Source organism: Varanus komodoensis, unplaced genomic scaffold (assembly GCF_004798865.1).
Source record: "Varanus komodoensis strain SLA01 unplaced genomic scaffold, ASM479886v1 scaffold61, whole genome shotgun sequence".
Classification (NCBI taxonomy): domain Eukaryota; kingdom Metazoa; phylum Chordata; class Lepidosauria; order Squamata; family Varanidae; genus Varanus; species Varanus komodoensis.
Genome location: NW_025336236.1, coordinates 2708858 through 2721583, shown reverse-complemented (window position 1 = coordinate 2721583; position 12726 = coordinate 2708858). Strand labels below are relative to the sequence as shown.

Here is a 12726-nt window from a genome sequence, read left to right as displayed (position 1 = left end):
TGGTTTTCTTTCTTACTGTTGCATAACACCAATATACCTGGCAATCTCTTCTTTCAGGAGTCTATACTCCATTTTTTTCTCTTCTGATAGTGCTTCAGGAGTTCTCACAGGATTATTTTCTTTTTCTGACTTCAAAGGTGCTTTGGGTTTTGATGCCTGCAACAGAATGATCCAACATTATTATATACAGGAAGTATAATCAGGAATTAAAGGTACAATCTTATGACTGTTTGGATGAGAAGTCCTAATGGGACTAAATAGGAAGCTGGATTTAGTCTGAAAGCACTTTTTGCTGAAAAGATAGGAGGAGGAAGTAAGGTAGGGTTAACTCCTCTGGCTCAGGAGGGGAGCTACCAACTTCAGTGTCCCTTTCAAGAGGGAATGCTACATAGAATCAGAATATCCACAGAACTATGAAAACTAAATAGCAGGAAGACACCTGAAAAAGTAAGTATACTCAAAAACTTTAGCTTCTTTAATGAGCTATCTTACATGACCTTGCAACCCATGCCAAACTTGCATGACCATTCCTAGCTGAGCTGAGATTTTTTCCTACCAACTTTATAGAGAAGAGAAAAAAATCAGAGTTAGGTCCAACTTCTCTTCCTTATTTATAAATAAAAGTACAGGCAGAATAAAAGCATTCCATTCTACATTCTAGATTAGATCCAAAGTAAGCAAGCCACCTAGGCTCACAGCAAGACGTCAGGTGTGGATAGGAAAAATAAGGTAAAATGTGCTTAGGTCATGGCTCTTACTTCAATTATGCAGAACCATACAGCCCTATTCCGTTATTTATTTTTCTTATTATATTTATATCTTGCCTCTTCTCTTGCAAGAAATCAGACAGTTTACCCAGTCTTTCTCTTCTCCATTTTATCCCAAGAAGAACCCTGTGAGGTAAGTTAGGCTATGAGACAGTGACTGGCCCAAAGTCACTGAGTGCGCTTCATGGCAGATGGGGACTAGAACAGATTTCTGAGTCCCAGTAAAAGAGTCTATCCACTCTGCCACACTTGGCACTCTTTTTTATCAGAAATTAGAACCAAGGACTGGAGGAAATCTCCTCTGGAAGGGGATACTAAAATTACCCTGCCTTCTGAGCCAGGAGAAAGAGTTAATCCAATTGTTCCCGCTCTCACACATCTACACAAAATAGACAGTTTTAAATCACGGGCTCTCCCACATTGGAGGCATTCAAGAGGCAGCTGGACACCCATCTGTCAAAGATGTTTTAACCTGGAGTCCTGTACTAAACAGAGGCTTTATGGGCCCCTTCCAAATCTATGGATTTAAAATTCTATTATTCTAGAAACATTTGAAACATTCATTAAAAGAATTATAAAATAAATTGGTTGATTACACAACCACACCCACTGTTTACCTCCACAGTTCTTCTAGCTTCTTTGATCATAGATTCTAGGCCACCAAACACACTTGCAGAGGAGTTAGACTGTTCTGCATCTGATTCACTGTCATCTGAATCATTTAGTGTAACCACAACTGACTTATGCTTTGGAAGCTACAGGGGAAAAAAATCATCTTGATTGAGGATATAGTCAGAGTTTCATATAATGCCATATTTTAAGCAAACAGCAAGCCTTGACTCATGTTACAGAATGATGGTTTAAATTTTATGCAAACTGCTGTGTTCATGTTTTTGAGTTTTCATTTCCCTTGCATTCCTCAAACTATCATCATCCACATTTTTCAGAACTCACTACCATTTGAGATGTTTTCCCTACACCCAAATGCAGTTCATTCAAAAAGGTTTCGAAACCTTTAATGACAAGGGAGTCAGAAACTACTTTCAGAACAGGGTATTTAGTGCTGTTTGAAAACAATCGAACCCAGCTCTGGGGAGGGGGAGGAAGGAGCAGGTAAGAAAGCAGTGGACAGTCTGAATCAGCGAAGCAACTGCAAGCACAGTGAAAAGGAAACTGAGGGATTGGGAGGGAGCCCCCTCATTTATCAGGATCCTCACCGGGGCTGGGCCTGGGCTCCCACCCACTCCGTGACGCCAAGCTGTGTAAGTTTTCTCTGATTCAGGTCTTGTACTCCATGACAAAGCCCAATGGGTGTGTGATGCAGAGAGACCATGAAGAAGAACCAATAGTATACCACAAATCTAGCTTCTTAATCAGCACAATCCAAATGTGTTGATTTGCACTTTACACTTTAGCTTGTGCCTTACATAGTTTATAGCTCCATAAAATATAAAGCACATTGACTTATGAAGTTAGTTTTTTAAAAACATTACCGTGATCACTGTTCGGGGTGGTCTTGGTACTCTTATAATCTTTGTGTTCTTTACACGAGGTTGACACACTGTATTAATACTGACTGCTGAAAGATTGCTTCTTGGCACAGAATGTGAATTAATAGGGAAAGGTGGTGAAGGTGGACCACTATTACTTGAATTCGTCTAGGTTAAAAAAAAACAAGCATTAAGTAACATATTCTGTATTCTATTTAAAACTGAAGTTGTCCAATTTCTGGCCTATAGTTCATTTTACCATCTAAAACTACACACAGAGCATGCCTGCTGCCCACCAGGATAAACCACAACTGCCATCTAGTGGTTACATTTAAAAGTTATAAAATACCTCTGGTTTGAAAGCTCGTTTGTTTGCTAAAGATTTAAGCAGCTCTTCTCGGAGTAGCATTTCTTCTTCCTCCTCCTCATCTGCAAATGGAGGCTTTGGTGGCTGTTCAGGTTCTTCAGGTGGAAGAGGAGGAAGAGGTGGCAAAGTTTCCAAAGAAATACCTGAAATTCCTTCCATATATACTTGGTTAATCGGTGGCAGAGTCTGAAACACATTGCAAGGAAAGCAATTGAACTTTTTTTCCCATTTGGCTGTTTTAAGTAATTCATTGTGCATCAGAGTAGACTGATGTTATACTTTAAAAAAAGGATCAATAATCCCAAAGACAAAATACTGCACTGTGGAAAATGATTTTCTATGGTAAACACTCATGAATAAGTACTTAACACAAGAGGCAACTAACAGAGTAATACTATTTTATCAACCTTCTCCAACCTGGTGATGTTCAGATGTTTAGGACTTGAACCCCATCAGACACATGCAACATGGTGAATAGCCAGGAAAGCTGGACTTTTAATTCAACTAAAAGAGTATCAGACTGGGAAAGCTCCCATACATATATACTTAGAACTCAGCAGCATTATATTCACTAAGTTCAATACAACTCACTCCTAGGTAAGAGGTTAGAGCTTTGCAGCCTTAGTTCTTCAAATATTATTATCAATCAAACTACAGAACTCATAACACATCCATAGTAACTAGGGAAAACATCCTGCTACATAATGCAAATTAAGTTGCAGTAAAAGGGCCAGAAGAAATTCACCAACATAAACAATAAATCTGTACAAATGTACAGATAGCTTCCAAATGTAAATATGGAAAACCTAACAATGTTACTAATTTCTGGTTTCTCTAGTTCAGAACTATTTCATCTTGCAAAATCACTTACTGAAGCCTGTGGTACAAGAGGCAGTGAAGTTTGTGGAACAGCTGGAGGAAAATATCCAACAGAGCTATCAAAGTATGGAGGCTGTATCGGAGAAGATGCTGGAAAAGGATTATGGAAAGCAAAAAAATAATATATGAGGCTGCATTTGATTTTTAGGAACCACTTTAGGGTTAATTATATATTTCCATTCATGGGCATCAAACTGCATGTAATATGAATTCATAAAAGAAAGCAGTAATTTCTCATATACATTACACTTTTCTTCTCAATCCACAGAAAAATATGGGAAAGATCTCAAATATGAATTAAGAATGACTCTTTCAACATGCCTGCTGTGAACTAAAATTCAAAAATTATAAATACATTTTCAGCTAACTGTCTCTAGAAAGCACATACACACCTCTACAGGCATAGTAGAATTTGTATTTTGTTAGTTCCTGGTGCCTTAATGTAAAATCAGAACAACACAAAACACCTAAAGCCATGTAGGATGCCTTAAGATATTTGCAAGTATTCCAAGAAAAAAATTGTTCACAAGTTAAGCTTGGAATTTGTTTGAAAAGATTTAACTCACACAATGTGCACTTTATTTCTTTCCTTCCAGTTCAAATATTGAAAGCTCACCTACTTTTGAAAGCATTGAAATGTTGATAGGTAAAAATGAAGAGGGCATTCTTTCAAAGTTTGGTTTACTGAGTAAGTCAAGCAAATATATGAATCAGATTGTGCTGTATTTAGGAAAGCTGATGCTTTCATAATGCAAAATTTTCTAGAACGCCTGCATCACAACAGACAGGATTTCCATTGTATTTGTGAAATGAAAAAACCCAATTAGTACAAATTCACTAGAAAAGAATCCAACAAAAGGCAGGACTATTTTAAAGAATCTTGGATCCCACCATAATGCTCTCAGCTATGAGAGCTTCCCAACAGCAGACTCCGTGCAAGTGCACAGGCCAGACCACAAAGAAGAACTAGTTTAAAGAACTCGGGACCTATCATGTCCTAACTCCTTTTAGTCTCATTACCTGTGTAATTAATAATAAATTCAGCAGAGCCTTTTCTATGTATTTGTAAACTAGTATGTGTAGCAGTGAGTGGGACCTCACAGACTATAAATAATCCAGTCTTCCAAGCATTCACTGTTTACTTATGAACAAAGTTCACATTAGAAGGGGCATCCTCGATCACATATCACATTCTACATACTTCCTAACTACTTATGAACTTAGGGCAATAATTCTAAACCAGCTATCAGCAGTGTGCTTACTAATGGTCCTCAGGATGAAAACATTTCAAAGAAAATACTGAATGGAATTTTCAGAGCAAAATCTTAGTTATTAATCTACCTCCAGATGGGACTACTATAATGAGATCTTTGTAGGCTGCCACAGAAAATGTTTGGAAATTCTGCCAGTCATGGGAACACAGTGCTTGGAGCATGCACCAACTATACTGTGTCAACTACACTGGTTTTCACTGCATTTCCAAGCCCAATTCAAACTGCTAGTTCTAGCCCTTAAAAACTTAAATGATCTGCAGCAAAATTATTTGAAGACTACTTTTAACAAGTTTCATCTTCTAAACCCCTATTTACAGGTCTACTCCTAAGAACAATATTTGGTAGACGGGGAGCTAGTAGAATACTCTAGCACTGGGGGTGTTAAGGTCCCTTCCTGTAGGCCTTTAGGAGAGCTTTAAAAATTTTTCTTCTCTCTGCTAAATTGGTATATTGGGCTGCTGAACAGAATCCCCCTCTCCCCTCCCAGTAACTGTAACTAGATTTTAATATAGTTTAGGCTGGATATTTTAATCTTATTAAAACAGTGGTTCATGCTTCAGTTTTGGATTATTCATGTTTCATTGATTACTAGAAACTGTTTTGAGAGGGCTCTACCATTAGTTGCTTATACTCTTTGAATGGGTGAATAAATAAAATACTGTCAGAAGCATCTGTTCTGAATAGTAATGCCTTGATTGCCAACATCCCAGTGACACAGAACATATGCCAACCTAGAAACATTGCCTCTTTGTTATTTCAGCACAGGTGAATCAATAGGTCTGCTGAAATTTATGAACAGCAGCAGACAGTACCATTAGATTACACTTACACCCTGGCTTTCTTCCTCTCGCAAGGAACCCAAGGCAGCTTACATGTTTCCTCCATTGTAGCCTCATATCAACCCTGTGAGATAGGTTGGATTGAGAATTTGTAACTGGCCCAAAGTCACCCAGTGACTTCAGGAGCAAGTGGGAACTCAGTCCTGGATCTCTAGGTCAGTGGTGGCAAACCTATGGCATGCATGCCACAGCAGGCACGTGGAGCCCTGTCGGCACACAAACCAAGTCATCCCAGCATCGCCCCAGCAGCTGAGCGTCAGATAACAGTGCGCATAGGGGCCATGCGCATGCTCAGAAAGGAGTAGTGGTGCAAGGCGATGACATCACAAGCCGCAACAGATTAGCCTCGATTCATCCGAGCTTTCACAGGGCTGGTCAGTGCGCTGCCAAGGATATTTGCTTGGACTGGCTGTTTTCAGGTTTTATTGCAGTGTTGGCACTTTGCGACAAATAAGTTGGTTTTGGGTTGCAGTTTCGGCACTTGGTCTCTAAAAGGTTCACCATCACTGGGCTAGGGTTAGAAAAACGAGGTGCCCTGGTATGATCTTGATTGTTTGAATGTGTTTAAAATGAAATGATGAGCTGGGCAGAAAAACTACTTTAGGAAGGCTTTTTCAAAACTGCCCTATTTTCAATGGTATTGCCCCTATTTTAGGGTTAGGGGTGTGCACAAGGGTAGGGGTAGGCCAGTGGTGGCGAACCTATGACATGTGTGCCACAGTGGGCATGCAGAGCTCTCTCTGTCAGCATGTGAGCCAAGTCGCCCCAGCAGCTGAGCACTGGATAACAGCGCACATAGGGGCCATGCGCATACTCAGAAAGGAGTAGTGGCGTCAGGCAATGTCACGTGCTGCGACTCATTAGCCGTGACTTATCCAAGCTTTCGCATGGCTGGTCAGTGCACTGCCAAGGATATATATATATTTGCTTGGATTGGCTGTGAGTTGTTTTTCCTAAACTAAAACCTCAGTTTTCAGGTTTTATTGTAGTGTTGGCACTTTGTGATAAATAAGTGGGTTATGGGTTGCAGTTTGGGCGCTCAGTCTCTAAAAGGTTTGCCATCACTGTCCTAGGTCCTCAGTGCAACAGTATAACCACTGCATCACACTGGCTCTTGTATTGTGCTGCACTATGCAAATACAAGATTGGTACAGGAGGCACTGAATTTGAAGTTGATAGTCTTTTAAACAGCCTCTAAGGTAACAGTCATAATGCTAAGAAAACCAATAAGCCAAAATAGTATGCAATAAACAAGCTACACATTGCCTCATTAGGAAAATTAACAGGGTGAAATGTAATTATTTTTAGGAAGGTAATACTTACCAGGTGAATTAGTTTCACTTTCTGTGTCCATAGCAACTTCATCATAATTGTCATATTGATAGATCCCTCCAGCACTCTCAGCAGACTGCTTATCTAATGAGCGCCTCAAGTCTTTATCTGAAGACTGCACAAATAATTTTTATGTTATTTGTGTTAACAAACATGTTATTTGGTTTCTTAAACTCTCAAAATCTGCCAGTTTTATCCCAAAAAACAAAAAAAAAGAGAAAGAAAGCCAATGGCAAGTATAGACTACCATTGCTTTTGAGACCAATCACGGTGTTCTGTATGTTGTAGCTTCTCGCAAGGTAACAACTGCAAGTTCAGTAAGGGGCAGCATAAAAAATGTTTTTACAAAACCAACACAGAATGCTCTGTTACAAATGGGTATCAAATTGTACAATGGCATTAGTATGAAAAAGATACTCTCTTTTCAAAGCCTCTGTATCAGCCATTTTTAAGTAGACTTGGAAGAAAACCTACAAAACATCCCCACATTTGCAAAACAAAAACTCTCCACACATGGCCATTAGAACAAAATGTAGTCAGGACAGTAAAGAGTTTTATACAAATGGTTATGTAACACACTTGCAAATGGTTTTCTACCCAGAAACCATAATGAAATACATCAGTATTTTATCACTGAAACTGCTTGAAGCCTCCAATTTACTTCATTAAAATAAAAAACTGAGATATTATTATTATACAGATTATAAGAAACAGCTTTCTATATACTAATTCAAGATCGCAATGAGGAATCATAACTGGAATCTGTTTTTCCACAATTGCTTATTGCTCATTGGAGTAGCATCACTCAAATTTTCCAAGTTCAGTAATTTCCAAACCCTTGTTTCATAAATTGGCAGATTTTCAAAGTCTTCTTATACTTGCTGTTTTTATGTGCTAGCAAGTCAGCTCCAACCTAGGATGACCCTATGAATGAATGCCCTCCAAACTTTCCTGTTCTTGATAGCCCTGTCCAGCTCTTGTAAACTCAAGGCTGTGGCTTCCTTTATAGAACTGATCTCATACTTGGTCTCCATTCTGCTGCTTATATGACCAGCCTACGAAATGAGACTCCACTCAGGTAGTTCCTGTCTTATGAGCATCCAAATTATGAACAACCCATACTTACAAAATGCCATAAAGCCCATTAATTTTTTTTTAAAAAATACTGCTAAAAATTATCACCATGGAGAGAGGAAGTGAAAAAAAGAGAGGGAGGCCTCCAAAGCATGCCTTCCTGTCCCACCCGTTTGGAGGGGCGAATCTCTCTGACACTTCCTTGCTACAAAGAGGAGGAGGACATGGAGGGAGGGGCTACAATTTTTCCACTTTCACGAGGATCCTGCATCCCTGGCACATGTGAATGTGGAGGGCCAACATACAAATCATACAAATCTGACTTAAAAACAATTTTCTGTTTCCTCAGGAATGGAACTAGTTTGTAAACAGGGGACTGCCTGTATAGTTTAAATTTAGGCGAGAAGCCTATTGTATTGTGCTGGATGCCCACAGGTTGCATTTTTGCACAGAAGTCAAGGACACTGGCTTGTGTTGTGCAATCTCAGGCAGCACGGCCTGCTTGAAGGTTAGACAAGATTCAAGCAACCCAGGGCTTGTTTTAGGGTTGAGAACTGGTGCTATCCTCAGACGATACCTGCCACCTGAGTTTGCATAGATGACAAGACACAGCAAACAGGGCACACATGGACATCATGTAAAAATGGTACCTACTCAACATTGCAATGACCCTTGCCGGTAAATTGCCCATAGGGGGTTGTCACAGCCTGTAAACAGGTTTGTTGTGTGCATTAGAGGCTTCAAACGAAACTATACTGCACTTGTTACCTAACAAAAGTATGAAGTCAAACACTTGGACCTTTACAGGACTCCCAAAAGTGGTGGGGGTGGGGAACACACCACCACCACCACCTTACATCACCACACATTTCAGTGGGTAAATCTATTAGCACAAGACTGTTAAATCTACATCATGTCATATGCCACCTGCAAAAGATCCCATACTGACAGTTCCTGCAAACCGATCTTCTTGTGCATGCCTGGTAACTGCTGGCAAGAACATCAAGCCAACTTTTTAAATGAAATAACATATTCTAAACTTTTAACTCCCATTCATCTTAAATTGTTCTTATTCTATAAATGGGGGGATTTATTGAACTATTTTTTTTATTTATGAACCACTTTTTCTGCTTAAATTTACCCAGACCAAAAGACACTGGGAAAGCAGGGAAGGTGGATAGCTGTACTTAAACATCTATCTTCCTGTGTTACAGAAGAACCTCAATTAGTGATCAGAACCATCTCTTTGCACAGACAATATTCACTCTATTGAATAAAGTCTCCTTACTATTTGCCTTCTATTTGCAAGTGTAGCTTTAAGGAAAATTGATTCTTCAAAGAAACATGCTATGACTTTGTAATCCTAACATGATATTTTGTATTTGAAGCACATCACTAAATTTTCTTCTCTTCTAGGATACATATGAGATAGGTAGGAATACAGCTGGGATTATGGAATTCTGCAATATCCCATTTTTCTGTAAGAGTTTGCACACTCATACCTGGTTGCATGTGAATGAGACAGACTATGCCCCATCTGTTTTTTTATTTATGATGCTTTTCTATGAGTATCAGGTATGCTGATTGTATTTAACATCTATGAATCATGAATATTTACAATGCCACAGTTTCCATTCATCAACATATGGTGCTTTTTTAAAAAATTAAAGAACACTTAGTGTTTGTTGACACTTGTTATAGAGCTACATCAGAACAAAGCAGTACATCCACTTAAAATAACTAACAAAATGAGCTTAATATTTTCAGTGCTTTGGCACAATTGCAAGCACTTTCTTGGTCTCAATACTTACTAATACACAGAATCTGTTTTGCATAGCCTTTACCAATAATTATCATGTATATCCACAGCAATCTACAATTATTTTGTTTATTCTGGTAGTCAGCAGAAATAAACAAATAAAATATTTTAGGGGATATAAAATAATGAAATAAAATATGGGAAATATAAAGAAACTCAAATATTAAAAGAAGTTCAGTTTCTCAGGATGCAATTATTCTCCTTGGTCAGTTCTAGGATCTTTATGTTGGATCCTCTTTCCAAATGGATGGCATCAGGCTCCTGCCATGCTAAAACACATAATGTGGCTCCTACAGTAGTGACAGCTAAAGGAGTCTGGCACATATTTTCATGTCAATTGTAGCTGGACTTACTTTTACATACAGAATTAACTCTATGGGGAAAACCAGATTTTAAAATTGGTAAGAAAGCATTTGTTTTGCAAATTTGGTCATACAGGTTTTTACTTTGGATTAGCTTATAAGTCTCGATAACTTTTTGCCATTTTGTACTTTGTGTGCTAATTATAAATTGCCAGTCACAGCTACAAGGCAATATATGTAACTGAAACATTTATTATTTCGTAGGCTTCGCCTTGCTGTTTTACAGCATCAGAGCCACCTGTGTTATTGGAAGTACCAATTGAGGCTGAACAGCAGCTACATCAGCCTACCATTTGTGCATGCGCATGTGCTGATTATCGATGAATATAGTGCTTAAGCAAGAATGAAATAATGGCTTCAAACACTCCATTTTATCCAATCGAGTGCTTCATTGCTATAGATTTCAGAAGGGATAAGAAATCTTAGGCTATGCTTAATTCAGCAAAAAATGATGCTTCAAGCATATTAGCTTAATTAAATCTGCCAACTGGTGGAGGTGGAAAGCCACTAATGCTTCTCATTCTGATATATTTTAGCAATGCCTGATGGCTGCTTCCTTCTGTGAGGAGGCAATTATTTGGATACATTTTATAATGGAAAGTTCTTCACTATTCAGTGATACACATGTTCTTCTTAATTATCTACCAGTCTTTTGGAATTTAAGACCAGGTCAAATTAAATGGATCTTCTACACCCCTTTCACAGCTAAGACTAGTACTAAAGTACTAGAAAGATAAAGGCGTACCTGATTTGGTAGAGGATATACAAATGGATACATATAATATTTAGGGTGACTTTGTTGAAACTGTTTAAAAACATTAGTATGCTTTGCTGCATACAAATACATACCCTAACATGTATGTACAGTAGTCCCCCGAAATTCAAGGGAGTAACATTCCTAAAGCACCCACTAATTGTGAAAAACCTGCGAATTTGGTGCCGGCGATGGGCGCCGGCTGCCAAGGCAGTGCGGGTGGGAGGCACAGGCCGGAGGGCGCACGCGTGGCAAGGCAGGGGCGTGTGTACGCAGAGATCTTTTTCTGTGAGCGAGTCCAAACTTGGAGGAAACGATCTCGCGAGTAAGCTGCTGCACAGGGAGGCACCAGCTTACTCGCAAGATCGGCTTGGACTCACTCAGAGAAAAATTCTGTGAAAGACTAAGGCTGCGAATGCTGAACCGTGCTTCATGGGGGTATACTGCAATTAGAGTTATGGATTTTTAAAACTTATCCAAAAAATGCTCTGATAATTTAGTTTATGACATTTTAGCTTCGTTCCCCTTTAATCTTCAAGGTGTGGTTTAGATTTCGCAATAGTATAAACATAAATAAAACAAGAAACTTTGATGCTCCTGCAGTGTCCCCTGGGATGTCTGCAAGAGGGCCAAGAGAAGAGAGGAGGCACCCTACCTATGATGTACTTGGCAGACTATTATGCACACCAAGGGTCAGGCGAATTCTAAGCAACACTGTTCAGTTTAGCATGTTGTGAGAATCTGCCCCATAGGTTGTTAGCCACAAACAACCAGTGAGAGAAAACATGGTTTGCTGATAGATTGTGAATTCAGAATTGTTCATGGACAATCTTAATTCATAAAAATAAGAAAGGAGAGCAATATTTTCAACAAGAAATTGAAGCTAAAAATAGCAATGTGTACAGCCAGTAAAGCTGAGGTAAGACTAACACAGGACTTGCAGGTCCTTATCAAGTCCTATCAAACTGTGGGCAATAGAGATAGGCAACCCCCAAATTAATGATCAATACACTAATTAGTTCTTCCATTTCATGTGATGCCACCACCAAGCAGCATGGCCTTAAGGCTGATATCTACAGAGAACCCAACTTGCTCATTTACCTTGCTTTTTGATCTTGTCTTTCCTCCAACCAGCTTCATAAACCTATTATACTGTTCTTCTTGATTTGAAAGATCACGAATTTTTCTAATTTCCTCTTCTCTTTTCCTTCTTTCCTCCTCTTCCTCCTGCTTCCGTTGCTCTTCTTCCTTCTGGCGCCTTTCCTGTTCCTTCTGCTGCTGTAGTTTTTTCCATACTTTTGTTTGCTGTTTCCTCAACGCTTGCTTAGCTTTAAATAAAGAAAAATGTTTCATTTCCCCCCAAATACAGGGCAAATCTCCCTAGAATGTATTTTACCAAACAGTAAACATTACATAGCTCAACCCTTTAAGCTACTAATAGCCAATTTAATTATTTACCTGCAGTGCTGGTTTTTTTTGCAGAATGTGATTTTGTACTGATTTTGACTTTTTGCTGTATAGCTTTTGCCTTTGTTAGTTTTTCTTTGCTTTCTTTCATCACCTGCTGTTCTTTTTGCTGCCACTTTTTACTGGCAGACTGAAGAGCTAGTAGTCTTAGTTGCAACTCTGACACTTCTTCTTCTTCATCAAGAAGTTTCTTTTGTGAAGAAAAATGAAAAAAGCATAAAGAAACATCCAAGTTCTCCCTTCGCCTCTAAATTTATCAAATTTATTTTTATGAAACAAAAGGCTTGCTATGGTGAAAGCTT

At 38.9% G+C, this 12726-nt stretch overlaps 1 protein-coding gene across 4 annotated transcripts in view; it reads right to left on the bottom strand.

Annotated features, from left to right (window-relative positions):
* The window catches only part of ZFC3H1 (zinc finger C3H1-type containing), a 47450-nt gene that overhangs the window by 28147 nt on the left and 6577 nt on the right, over window positions 1-12726 (bottom strand). For all 4 annotated transcript variants that reach the window (XM_044449801.1, XM_044449803.1, XM_044449804.1 and 1 more), the window contains exons 4-11: window positions 12416-12614; window positions 12059-12285; window positions 6940-7063; window positions 3496-3593; window positions 2607-2810; window positions 2261-2425; window positions 1385-1522; window positions 38-156 (exon numbers count right to left, since the gene is read on the bottom strand). In XM_044449801.1, the coding sequence (XP_044305736.1) occupies window positions 38-156; window positions 1385-1522; window positions 2261-2425; window positions 2607-2810; window positions 3496-3593; window positions 6940-7063; window positions 12059-12285; window positions 12416-12614 (1274 nt within the window). The remainder of the gene's footprint in view (window positions 1-37; window positions 157-1384; window positions 1523-2260; window positions 2426-2606; window positions 2811-3495; window positions 3594-6939; window positions 7064-12058; window positions 12286-12415; window positions 12615-12726) is intronic.